Raw genomic sequence first — 13,840 nt, 5'->3', positions numbered from 1 at the left:
TTGGAGAAACCTGATACCACCCAGGTAGTAGAAATATCATATAGTTCCTAGCATGAGAGAGAGATGTCAGACTGAGCAACAGGAGTCCAACAAGTCACTACAATCGGAATTGAGTAGGTACAGTGTTAGCCTGGTTCTCAAATGCCTTAGTACTCAAACAACTTGGAACCCAAACACTGCAAACCCGGAAGTGTTCTGGTTTGCGAACTTTTTTCAGAAGCTGAATGTGCTCTGTTTTGAGTGGTACGCTTCCAATTTGAGTGCCACACTTCCATTTTGAGTGTTACACTCAGGTCTGTCTGTTTTTGCTATTTATTTTGCGTTTTTGTAGCCTTTTTGTTTTGTTTTTTGTGAGTGTGTGGAACCCAGTTCAGCTACTGACTGGATTGTGTGACTGCAGTACATTGTTTATTGCTTTAATTGATCAATGGTCTCACTGGATAGTAAAAGTCATGTTAACTTGTCGTTTTAGGGGTTGTTTTCAAAAGTCTGGAACGGGTGAATCCATGTTGCATTCATTTCTATGGGAAAGTGTGCCTTGGTTTTGGAGTGCTTTGGTTTTGGAACGGACTTCTGGAATGGATTATTTTTTTTAAAAAAAATATATTTATTGGGAGTTTAAAGTTACAAATGAAAAGAAAGAAAGAAAGACAAGCAAACAAGCAGAATTAACAATACAATCCATGTTGCATTCATTTCTATGGGAAAGTGTGCCTTGGTTTTGGAGTGCTTTGGTTTTGGAACAGACTTCTGGAACGGATTAAGTTTGAGGACCACTGTAGTGCATTTGCACTAGATGCTGTGACCCCAGAAAATGAATTTTCTTCTTGTAGAATGTAACTTGTGGGTGTGTTCATGCTATTTATTGTATGCATCTAAACAAGAGAGGGTGGCCAGCATTATACTGGCAATTAATAACTCCCTACCCACCACCCCTCTGATGCAGCTTCCACATCTGTATGTCAGTAGCACTGTTTATTCTAAAGTAGTTTTCATGGAGGAAACAGAGACCTAGCTTGGACCCAGGAAGTACTCACTGCAACCTGATGCCCCATTTCACAGTACTCCTCAGTTCTACTGCACCTCAAATTCCCATAACGGGGACTGAACGGTATGTCTTCCAAGTAGAAAACATTGATCACAGCCACCACTATTGTGCAGGTAATGTCGATGACAAGACAGGCTCTCACCTGAAAGAGAAGGGCAAATGGTGCCACTTCTAGCAATGTGGTTACCCAAGAACTTTATTGACTCCCGCCCACCCCCACCAGACCTATGTGTGGCCTGAGTGAAGCAGTACTGCCACACAGTGGCGATGCTGGTGCTGAGCAAGTCAAGAAGGAAGCGCAGGAAGGGATTTCTGCTGCTGGCACAGGGTGTGTTCCCAGCACCGGTGCTTTTCTGCCCAGCGTAAAAAGAGGCTCCATCATGGGTGGTGGGTCAGCCCCAGTGGAGCAACACCAAAGGGCATTTCACCTTTGGCGCATCACGTTAAGGAGATCTTTGGGTGCAGGACGGTATATAAATTTAATAAATAATAATGGTAATAATTTTCAACCCTGCATGTTCAGTTAGGAATTGAGCAGGGGAAAGTGACCTGACTCTGTGTGTGATCTCCCTTTAAAACAAATCATCTGTTTGGGTAATTTGGGTTAATTTGTTACCCAGTGCAAGATTTACGATGGTGTAGTTGGTTCTGCTGACTGGAGTGCCAAGCTAAGGGGGAGCAAAAATGAGGATCCATTTGGGGGCACCAAATTTTGGCCTCACACAGCGCACCATATTATGAAAGATTACCCAAGTCCACTCCTGTGTTACCAAACATTTGTATGGTGGTAATGCTGCTCTTGCAAATCCACTTCAAATCAGGCTGCAACCTGGTAGTGGGGCCCAGCCCAGCAGACATAGATCAAGCATATTTGGCTGCTGGTGGCATAGCAGCTTTGTACCTGCTAGCTGTGATGGGTGATGGAGGAAGAACACAAGGCAAGTTTGATGGAGACCTCACACTGACCAATTGGCTGGGTGGGGCTGCAGAACTACATAGGTAGAGTAATTGCTCATGGTTGTCTGGTAAGTGGCCTGGGGGATTTAAGCTGTGTACACATCACCATTTGTTCTGGCTCTGTATTCTCCCATTGCTGGTATTTGAAGCAGGACATTAGCCACAATCCATATCTACCCTGGAACCACATGACCTAGAAAGCTGTCTGTGGACAAACACCGGCTCCCTCGGCCTGAAAGCAAGATGAGCACCGCACCCCATAGTCACCTTTGACTGGACTTAACCGTCCAGGGGACCTTTATCTTTTACCTTTACCTACCCTGTAGTTCCTTGAGAAATACTGCTATTGGATGCCTTCTTCCCCTCAAACTAGCTTCCATCCGAAGGTAAGGCACATTCGTGTCACAATTAAGCAGAGGAGTACACCTTTGAGATAGTCATTGCATATGCACATCAAAAGCAGAATAAGTTGGGACAAGGAACTTCCTTGTCACAGGCAATCCTGCTGTTATTATTATGTGCCTCTCTGCTGCCACCTGTTCCTCCAAGCTGTTTATCCAAAGTAACCTCAGATGACACATTTTGTTGTTTGGAAGCATAAAATTAAACCGCTTACTCCACTTCAAATCCCTTGTGTACAGTTTTTAATAAAATGCCACCATACTTTTGTGTTTTTGCACTGTCAATCATTTATTTGTTAAACAGCTGAATCTTCAGAGAGAAGCCATTTGCCCACTAGCTGCTGGCTGCTCTCCTGTCAGGTCTCTTGGAGATAGCTCTGGTTTTCCCAGTGGAAACAACAGCTACTGAGCCAGTTGCTGCAGGTGCCATGGCAACGGCACTAACTTCCACCAAAGCCGCACGGATGGTCTTCATGCGATATCCACGACGGGACCGTCTGCTGGAGCAGTAGCAGCCCATAATCGATAGAAATATAATGAAGGCACAGGTAGTTATTATGACCATGGTGGCAATGGAGAAGGGGAAATGGAAGAAGAACCCTATTGGCGGAAGGGAGGGAAAAGAAGTGTCAACAGAGGCAGTTCGCAAAGATGTTATAAAGCTGGTTGTTCCTTACTTCATCCACAGAACTATTTGTACTTCAAAATTTAGAAAGGCACTGTGCAACAAAATACAGAGCTTACTGGGTGTCAAGGCTTTTAGACCTACAAGCCTCCAGTCTCAAAGTAACTGGTTGTTGCTTTTCAGTGGCAAGGAAAGTATACTCTGCTGATGCCAAAAGGCACTTTTGCTGGGGGCAAATACAGATTTTGGATCTGAGTCCAGGCTCAAATCAAGCCTTACGGAAAGGGGACGTCATCTACTGCATCAATAACAGGCCCTTCTCCACACAGCAGTTTATTGCCGAGTTGGTGCTGTTCACACCTAGTTGTCTTGCACCAAGTCTACACAAAATAATGCCATCCTATATGGCCCAAGTGAAAGAACCTTGTTCAAATCTCATGGAATTCCTAGGTGACAAACTGAAGGGCCTGTCCCCCTGCTATAAAATGCAAGAGGGCTATTTTTTTATTCCATCTTATTTCACTCCTAAATATTATGGCCAAAAACATGCCAGGATTTTGTGCAGCTCAATTTGGTTGTTTCATGTTAACGTACATAATTAGTCTTGTCAGTTTAAGTCATTGCTGTGCTGAAAAATTTATCATTGTGTTTGGACCATTCTCTATTAATTCTGGAGCTCTTACCAGATCCTTCCTTCACTCTCTCCCTCACGATAATAGTCACCCTCTGGTTAGCAGGCAACTCAGCAGCCTGGGGAGCCTTGAGTGTGGCATAGCTGGTCACCACAGACATCAGCTCAGAAGTGCTGAAGTCATTCAGTGTGGAGGAGCTGTTTGTTGGCTTTCCTTTCAGTGCAAGGGGACCAAGCTTGAGGTTGGCTTCTCCAGACAATCCTGCAAGGAGGAAGCACGAATCAAAGGCTCACAAATCCAGACCTGCTCGCCCATTTGTTGTCACCCCACTGCCTTAACACAGTATTTTCAGCCTTCTCTGTACAGCTCTTGTATAGAAATGAACAGGGCAAGCTGTTTTAACTCTCCTCCAAATCTAGGACATGGTTGGAAATGTTGTTCCCAGCATTTATGGTGAAACAAGTGAGTGAAGCCATACAAGTTACAAATAAGTGGCTGTTTCTGTTTGGGCGCCAAATGGAGCCAGTTGACCAGTGGAAGTCAACATGGTGTCCTTCAGATGTAGACTACAATTTCCATCCATCCCTGACCACTGACCATTGTGACTTGGGAATACTGGAAGTTGGAGTCCAACTGCATCTCTGCAGTAGGCAGTCATTCTTTTGAACCTTTTGATTAGCAGGTACATAAAGTCAACGATTACAAAATAGGTTTTAGGGAGAGGATTTCACCTTTCTTCTGCTGTTGCCTTCTCTTCCTCTTCTTGCTCTCACATCCACTAGGAGAACCACAACAGGAGCAATCTCCTCCTTCATAGGAACTCCATGATGCAGTAGTGAGGTCATAGGAGCATGCCTTGTTGCGAGGGTCCGCAGAGCCAACAGGTACCGCCTTCAAGTGACATATGAGGTAGATCTAGACAATCAAATTAGGTTGTACATTAGGTTGTGACTCTGTCCCTAGCATTTGTAGGCTAGGGAGGACCTTGCAAAACTAAATCTGACACACACAAGGGCAGGTTCATCAACCCAGTGGCAGAGTGCAAATGCCTGGCATGGAGACTCAAAGACTCTCACTAGCACCGCCAAAACTAGGATGCATCTGATATTGTGGATGTGCCATTCAAGCCCCTTGTGAGATAAATGGGGAGGGGAGGACAACATGGCCCATGGGCCCTCACAGGATGGGAAAATTGGAAGGCTAACAGCAGGATGCCCTCATCACTCACACAGACTCATTGACGTGAGGCAATGTCTCATCCATAAAGTTGACATTAGATTTTCCACATGCTTACTAACTCCACTGTCCCCCCAAACAGCAGTTGACCATAAAACTAGTGTAGTACTAGTCCCATATCGGCGGTTCAGTTCCCTTCCCCCCCTCCCCCTCAACCTGGTGGTTGGAGTCCCCAATGAAGGTGAATGTGTCCAGCTGGAGGCGGCTGATTCCATCTTCCTGCGTGGGGAGGAAACGGGAGTTGCTTTGCTGCCCATCTACAAGGCACCTGCAATACAGACAGAAGCAGGCATGAATGATCCAATTTCCTCTGTCCTGTTATTAGTATGAGTGCCACACTCATGGCAGAGCTGGTCAATTTCTAAAAAAGCTAAACATCTATCTTTCAAGAAAAAAAAAAGTGAATGTACTCTTATTTCAACAGGCATATAGTGTTTAATATCTCTTCCTTTCTTTTGCACAACAACAATTTGTAGCAAACTCTGGATCCAGCTAAACACAATGGCGGCGGCAGCACATGGCTCTGCTGGTGAGTGCTGAAGGGAGCTGCCCTCCAAAAACATCTGGAGGGCCTACAGCTTTGCCACCCCTAGCTTAGAAGAGCTTTGCCACCCCTAGCTCAAGTCCCATTTTCAATTAACTCCAGTGTTGAATGTGGTCACAGCCATAGAACCGATTCCAGTTTTCTTTCCCCCTGTTGCCATTCCCCCATGCCTGGGCCTGCCACTCCCCATCTCCTACCCATGGTTTGTGATGACTTCATATTTCACAGAGGACTCAGCGTTTGGCCGGGCAACACACTCATCAATGTAGATCTTCAGAGGAACGTGGCTGCCCTTCCTTACTGATGCTTGGATGTTGATTAGATCCCCAAGATAGTAAGTGGGGTCAGACCTAGGTGCTGACCAGGTACCTGGAAGGAAGAACATAGAATCATTACATACACGTCAGTAAGAAGCAAGCCAGGAGCCACATAACTACAAGCTCCCTTGCTAGAACACAGCACTTCACCTGCCAGTACTACTTCCAGGTTATTTGGAAGGACTTGGGTAAGATGTCTTCAATGGGCCCCTTCTGTGTAAGCCATTCCCTCCTTGCTGCTGTCCCTTCTCCATTTTAAAACAAATTTCTATTGGTTTTTAAACAAATACAATAACCATTAAACACTTAGCAAGCAGCACATCTAATGGTGTTTGTTTTATCCGCTGTCTCTAGTCATACACTTACACATTCAACATTCAAACATACTGCATAATGTAACCTCTCCACTGACTGATCAGCTGAGGAGGGGCCTATGTGTCTGTGCCTGTATGTGTTCTGCAGGAGCATGAGGTGCCCATGCCCAGCCCTGGCAATTAGCCCCCTAGTGCAGTGGTTTTCAACCAGTGTATGGTGGCACCCTGGGGTGCCTTGAATGATGGCCAGGGGTGCCACAGGCAACAGTGGCCTCCACCCCTCTCTTTCCTCCCCTCCCTCCTCTGATGCCTTCTCAAGTCTCTGCTTCTCAAAGGCTTGCACAGCTGTTTATTGCACCAGCCCTGGCCACAAGCTCCCCAGGTGAATGGGGCCTCTGGGGCTGGCCAGGGGGTACTGGTTGCCAGGAGCTGAAGTGGCCTTGGAGTAAGCAAGCAAATGGGCAAGGGAGTCCAGCCAGCCAGTCCACCATCCCTTGCTGTTGGGAATGGACAGACAAGTGGGAGGCCGGACAGGCAGGTAGGCAGACAGGCATTGCACTGGCCTTGTGTTTGCTGTGTAAGGCCTGCCTGTGAGCTGAGTGCCGGGTGCTGAAGGGGAGCCATTCCACCATGCTGGCCTGGTGGCACCCACCGCTACCTCCCAAGATGAGAAAGATGGTGGCCTCACATTCACCTTCAGCCAGTCTCCATTGCGCTGCTAAGGCTTGAGGCATCCTCTTCCCAGGCTCCTGTGGGGCGGCATGAGGAGGCACCTTTCTTTGGGGTGGGGGGTTGGCTCAGAGACCAGGAGCAGCAGCAGTGGCTGCCCAGAGGACTCCCAAGGAGAGTGGAGAGGAGAGGGAACATTCCACGAGGGAGGGTTTTCGAAAAAGAGTGAGAGGCTGCCAGCTCTGAAGGCAAGGGTGACATTACTGGGCTCTTGAGTGCCACAGGGGTGCCACAGAAAGAAGGTAGTTGGTCAAGGGAGCCATGGACTCAAAAAGATTGAAATATTAATAAATGATGGTCATGATGATTTATTTATACCCTGCCCATCTGGCTAGGTTTCCCCAGCCACTCTGGGTGGCTTCCAACAAAATATTAAAATACAATAATTCATTGAATATTAAAAGTTTCCCTAAACAGGGCTGCCTTCAGCTGTCTTCTAAAAGTCAGATAGTTGTTTATTTCTTTGACATCTGGTGGGAGGGCATTCCACAGGGTGGATGCCACTACCGAGAAGGCCCTCTGCCTGGTTCCCTGTAACTTTGCTTCTCACAGTGAGGGAACCGCCAAAAGGCCCTCGGCACTGGACCTCAGTCTCCAGGCAGAACAATGGGGGTGAAGACGCTCCTTCAGGTATACTGGGCCGAGGCCAAGGGAACTGGCCAAGGGTGAATGCAGCCTGTGAGCCAAAGACCACCAGCCATTACTGTATAAAAGCTTACAAAACCCCCCCAAAAACCTTGCAGAGGTGCAAATGGAACACGTGTCCACCAGAAGCAAACGACCCTATAAGAAAACACCTTTTGTTTCCCAAATAAACTATTGTCACCTCTCTCCAACCAATGTTTAATCAAGTGGGCAACTGTTCCTAGGTTTAACTAATATTGCAGCCTACTGTAAATTGGAGAGAGGCATGCTAGCCAGCTGATTAAGAGCACTCACTGTCATAGACTTCAAGGGCAAACTCCAAGCGCTGATTTTCCATCACGGTGGATTTGAAAGGGATCCATGTGGGCTGTATTCCAAGTGAGGAGACATTCCATGACCTAGAAGAGAAACCAGGTTTCATCTACTTCCTTCTTATATAATTCAGAAGGCTTATTGCTCTTTCTGTAGGACAGATCTTATGCATCACATGCCTCTTCTTTCTTTTTGCATGCTGTTATTATCCTTGTAGGCCCCCAAAGTACATGGTGTTTTAGCAGCTGCAGACTAAATTGCCACACTTTGCTAAGGATCAAACCTCAGGGATAGACACTAAGACATCTCAACATCTCCTTAACACAATCCATCCATTAAAACATTCTTCCTAGAATGAAAGATGCTACCTTGGCCAGATAGCCAATGGGAGAAGCTAGATCCACACATTTAAGTATTTGGAGACCAGGTGTGATCAAAAGCATAAGAGGCATGCTGCAAGAGGCGTTGCAGACCCCTCAGACTTTGCATCTGTTTGGGGGCTGTTTGTGATTTATGTGACAAAACAATTTCATGGTTGGCATATTCCTACTAAACATGATTTTATCTGGAGACATTTATGAGTCCTGGATATATTTTGTATACATATGAACCTTGTATCCCATGACTGAAAATATGCTACACATTTATGCTACTCATTCTTTTTCTAGCTCTTTTATTTTTATTCTCCTTGGGGCTTTTTCCCCCCAGCCAGAACTCTCCGGAACTCAGTTCTGGCACCTCTCAGGGGTGCCATGGCCATTCTAAGAGAACGAGCGAGGCGTTCATGGTGAGTTCTAGGACCTCCCTTTCTAGAAAAACAGCACTGATTCTCCTTACCGTTATGCCTGGGTTTTTTAAATTTAAAAAATGTATTTTAGTTTGCTGCTTTGCTTATTGTCTTTTGCAAATCTGAAGAAGAGGAAGAGGAAGAGGAAGAACAATGGGATAGATAGCCCAGCATCTCTCACTTGCACAATATTCCTTCCAGAACCAAGACTTACCTTAGGTAGAAACAATCTATGGGATGTGAGAACTGACTGGTCCGGATCACACCATTTGCAGCGGAAGGTATGTAGTAGAGAACATTTCTATAGTGGATACTGTCTGGGAGGAACTAGGAGCCAGATATAAGTTGTAAGTCTTTAGGATCTTTTACAAGACTGTGAACGAGATAGCATTTCAGGAAAACCCAATGTTATCGAGCCTATATAAACTCCCAGTCTTCTTACCACCCAGCTGTTCAAAGCAGAAATCAAAGCTACGCAGTACAGAGGCAAGTGCAAACCCCCCAAAGTCCACTGAAGCTGTCATCTACACAGCATAATGCTAGAATGTTAAATTTATATTTTGGTGTCAAACTGCTATGACACAATCAGGTTAGATTTCATGAAAGAGCATTTAAAGAAATTCTGCTCATCACCCTTTGCCCCACCCCATTCAGTTCATCCTCTATTTAAAACCCCATTCAACTCATCCTCTATTTAAAACCTTTTCTTATGAGGCAATAATCAATATTTTGTTTATAGACATATTTATGGATATATTTTTAGCCAATTTTGCGCCCCCCTCGCCTGCGCCCCTGGTGGGGGCTCACCTCACCACCCCCTAGCTACAGCTCTGTATATAACCCAGACAAGTCACAAAGGATCCTGGAATCCTAGATTTGGAAGGGATCTTCGAGATCCATCTAGTCCAGCTTCCTCAATTCTGTGTAGGCTTTTCTTACTTCTCTGATGGCTCCACATGCATGGAGAGGGTATTCCAGCTGCAGCACATCCTGATAAACAGCAGTCACGGAACAGCCAGATCCCAGGGTCAGTTCATGAACGCCAACAGCCACGCCCGTCCCAAAGAGATCCACCGGCACTGTGATCAATACGTGCGAGCTGCCGCATGACACAGACACTGCAGAAAGCACAAGGACGGGTCATTTAGTGAACACTGACACACATCATTTTACAGTCATGAACAGAACCAATATGTTACTGTAAACAATATGGCAGCTAGTAGGCCAAGCACCCTCTCAGCCTGCATCTTGCTTTCCAGACGCCTATTGAAATCCCTGAAATAGGATGCCAGAGAGAGTGGCAGGTGATGGGGGAAGCAGCAAACATCATCACCTTGGTTGGCCTGGTATGGCCATGATATGATGCACTGGGGTTGTCACACCATCCTCCCGTCTTAATTTTAAGAATTTGCAGTTAGGGAGCAGTCGGAGAGATACGTACACAGTTACAGATGCTTCTTTTGTTTGTTTTTTACTTGTAAAAAGTTTTCTCTTTCTAAAATAAAACAGACCTATTGCCAAGTAAATGGGTTCAGCATCAGGTCAGCAGAAGCAAACCCCAATGTATTCCTGTGCTCCTGGTAGTGCTATCATTCATCAAGCGGGTTTCAGCTTAAGACATGAAATTGCACATGTTCAGAGACTTGCTTTTTCAAAACAAAAAAACAACAAAAAAACTAGAGGGAAACTTGGCCATCAGGCTGAAAAAAGTTCCCCAGAAGGTCACAAAGTCAACTTTAAGGACTCAAAAAATTGTTAATTACTTTTGACATTATATTTAATAACATCCTGTGGTGACATTTTGATGGCCCCACCCCAGATGGACCTACAATTTGTACGTGTTTTGGAGAATGGAAAGTTTAGCCTATCAAGAGAAGCAGTGTGTGTGTGTGTGTGTGTGTGTGTTTCGTTTTTTTGAATAAGAAAAAAGGCGCTGGTACTCACTATGAAGTTGTTACAATAAGTGCCACATCACTGATTTTCTCAGTGGTGGCTATCAAGTCTTTTATATATTGTATGTGTTTGGATTATTAATGTATTTGGATGACTTTGTATGATTTTATTGTTTAAACTTATGCCAATAAAGGCTAAGAGTGGCTGGGGAAACCCAGCCAGATGGGCGGGGTATAAATAATAAAATATTATTAATAACAATAACAAGTGCCACTCTCTTAACATTTGGGAGGAAAGTTGCTGGTGCTGCATACCCTTGAGTACCCCCAGAAAAGAAAACACTGACGAGAAGTATGCTAGAAGCAGAGGATTATCACCTGCCACCTTGGACTGGGTGGGCCCTCCAGGCACTAGGCAAAACTACCCAAAGGAATGGGTTTTCTTCACACCCTCCAAGCACTAGCCAATAATACCCAATTTAACTTCTATCTACCTAGTGCACCACCTAAAATCTATCTTCAGCTTTATTAATATAAAGCCTACCACATATTTCTCTTGAGGTCTGCCTCACAGCAATTCAATGGATTCTGCTTTTGGCTGGACTAGAGCCTAAGTAACTGCTGGCATTTAAGTTTTCAAAATAATTGTGGGGAATGGCTCCTTTTGTTGCTTTGTCCAAGTTGTCCAGTGTGCAACTGGAAACCTGGTGCAGTGCAGTCTAATTAATGGCCTTCCGCTTTGTATGCTTCCTCAGAGAGGAAGCCCCACAGAGGTCACAGTCCTTACCCAAGCCTGATTCAACAGAAAGCTGCTGCTGCCCCACCTTCCAGTGACCTTTGGCCTCTTTCTTCATGGCCAGTTTCCCCACACCCACTTCTCATTTTGTGAAACATACCATAGTTTTCCGTGTATAAGATGCCCCCATGTATAAGACACCCCCTATTTTGGGGGACTCCAAATTAAGAAAACACCCCTCAGCACTACCTGTGTATAAGACAAGCCCAAATTTTAAACCTATTTTTTTGGTAAAAAAAACCCTAGTCTTATACATAGAAAAATACGGTAACTCATATGTTTGCTCATTACATCTTGGTTACTCCATCCAATAACATTCTGGTATTTCTATCATAAAGGGCTATTCTCTTCCTCATTCCACATCTATCCCCCATTTTGAGTAACAGCCTGTCTGAAGAAGAGTTCTGGAAGATTCAAATGTTCCCCCTCACCCATTTTAGTTAGCCCTAGCTAGTAAAGCTAGCCTGCTAGCATGAAACAACCTCCCCATGAATTCAATGCAAGTTAAAGAAAGTTGTCCAGCTATCTCCACTTAGATCAGTCAATCAATCCAGGCCAGTACCAGGCAGCTTCATAGTAAACATTTGCCACCAATCACTGCCCGGACTAGTTTTTTAATGACCTTATACCTTGGCTGGTTTCATAACAGGAGGAATTTCCTCTAAGAACAACACAAAGCATCTAACAGCAAAGACAAAGTCAACACCTATTAAAACCAACCCCATGAGAGTTAGCATACCATTACAAAAAAAAAAAGAAGTTTCAACAGTTCCTAGTTAACCCTTCCACACAAGAGAATTTCAACTTCCCCTTCTTCCCCCAGCATTTACCAGAGTTATTTTGGGCAGAAACAGCAGCAGCTAAAAGAAATAAAGCCCACAGCCATAGGTGGTTCTCCATCCTTCACAGCTACCAGCCAGGTGGGAAAGAAAGTGTCCTTCTCTCCCATTGGCTCCATTTATAGTCCATGCATTGCTCAGGTGTCTCTGCATTCTCCAATGGAACCTGCTCATTCATGGTTCTATTTCCCTTTCTCAACTGGGTAGCCATTTCCTAGCAATTCATTATGAAACAATTATAATAACCTCAGAGGCTCTGTCCTATGTAAACCGCCTGTGAAAGTTCATCATTGATCGTTTGTATATGGAAGACTTGGTGAGTCCTTCATTCTCAGGCTCGAGGACCAAATGGGGGAGCATGTTGAATCATGGCATATACATATACAACCACTTGGTTGTTTACAGCAAGGGAGAGGGGCAGATGCAATCCTAAATGTACTTATCTGGGAGTACGCTCCATTGAGTCCAATAGGACTAGATGCATGGTTGGGATTGTAGTCCAAGTCTAACTGTGTTCAGTGGGGCTTACTCCCTAGTAAATGGTAGTAATTGAAGCAGTGCAGCAGAAGCCTAGGCATGTCTACTTAGAAGTAAGGCCCACTGAGTTAATTAAGGCTTCCGTCCAGGTGTGTGAATGGGATTACAGTCTTAATCATGGGCAGCTGTTGAGAAGTCAAATGTGTGTAAGATTATTCTGATGTTCCTTTTCAGTTTTTTTCACCACTTTTGCTTCTTGCTCTTGAGTACTCAAGTCATAGAATATTGTGTAAATCAAGAGTTATAGTCAGGTTGAATTTGTATTTCTCTGCTGTCATTATCTTATATCCAGAAATTTCAGCTTACTTTAGTAGCATGAAATAATACTTCACCACTCCCTTTTACATCCTAAAATACTGTATTTTATTTACTTATTTCACTTATCAGTCACTTTTTAAAAACAAAAAGTAACTGAAAGCCACTTACAAAATAGTACAAAGATTAAAACATGTATGAATTTAAAACTGAATAAAAACCTTAAAACATATTAAAACATGTGAAAGGCAGGTGTAACACATTCCATCCACTGAAAGAGGCCACAAATACATTGTTGAACACTACTCCAATCTCTGAGCGGTGAGAGATTCCAAGGCTTCCAGGCACTTACCCAGAGTTCGTGTTTCCTTTTGGAATGAGGCACAATGGACACTGTGGTGTCTTTATGATATGTGGTTTATTTAAAAATATATAAGCCCTACACAAGACAGGAGTGCCAGGCGTGCTCTGGTCCATGGGGTCACGAAGAGTCGGACACTAAACGACTAAACAACAAATGCTCTACACAAATCTTAAGTGCCTCAGTTGGTTGGATGGCATCTTGTATGCCTCCTTCCGGTAACTCCTGCAGCTGAGCTAGTGCCAAATGTATTGCTCTGCTTTCCTTTGGACCACATCAGCAAGGCTGAGAGGGGGGTCTTGTGGTCTGGGTGGCCCAGGACCTCCACATACACTGCCCAGGTTTGCACTTCGGGGAGGTCATTTCAGTGTTGCTAACACAGCAGTTTGTCTTCACTCATGGAGGTGCACTTCATTGTCTCTAGAGACAGATGGATGCCAACAACCATTTACACATACCAGTATTTGCAAGCTGTGTCTACGATGGAGGGGCTCACATCGTTAACACCTGAAGAAGGTCCTGCTTCTCCCATAGCCATAGCCTTGTATTCCTGTAGAAATGTGACCAATAAGCATCCAAAGCCCAGTACTCTAATCTTAAACGTTCACTTGGA

At 44.7% G+C, this 13,840-nt stretch overlaps 1 protein-coding gene across 1 annotated transcript; it reads right to left on the bottom strand.

Annotated features, from left to right (window-relative positions):
• Positions 1 to 2,669: 2,669 nt before the first annotated feature.
• Positions 2,670 to 11,293, bottom strand: LOC310684122 (zona pellucida sperm-binding protein 3-like; the record flags this gene model as incomplete). The annotated part of the gene is made up of 9 exons (XM_083454600.1): positions 2,670 to 3,006; positions 3,715 to 3,924; positions 4,395 to 4,578; positions 5,056 to 5,167; positions 5,641 to 5,812; positions 7,743 to 7,846; positions 8,762 to 8,874; positions 9,487 to 9,665; positions 11,227 to 11,293. The coding sequence occupies 9 exons, from the start codon at positions 11,291 to 11,293 to the stop codon at positions 2,741 to 2,743; spliced, it is 1,407 nt and encodes a 468-aa protein (XP_083310726.1). The 3' UTR covers positions 2,670 to 2,740.
• Between the last annotated feature and the right edge of the window lie 2,547 nt (positions 11,294 to 13,840).

The sequence above is a fragment of the Podarcis tiliguerta genome (genome assembly GCF_965153285.1).
Source record: "Podarcis tiliguerta genome assembly, chromosome: 1".
Lineage (NCBI taxonomy): Eukaryota > Metazoa > Chordata > Lepidosauria > Squamata > Lacertidae > Podarcis > Podarcis tiliguerta.
The sequence above is the reverse complement of the archived record's forward strand: the minus strand, read 5'-3'. Positions and strand labels throughout refer to the sequence as shown.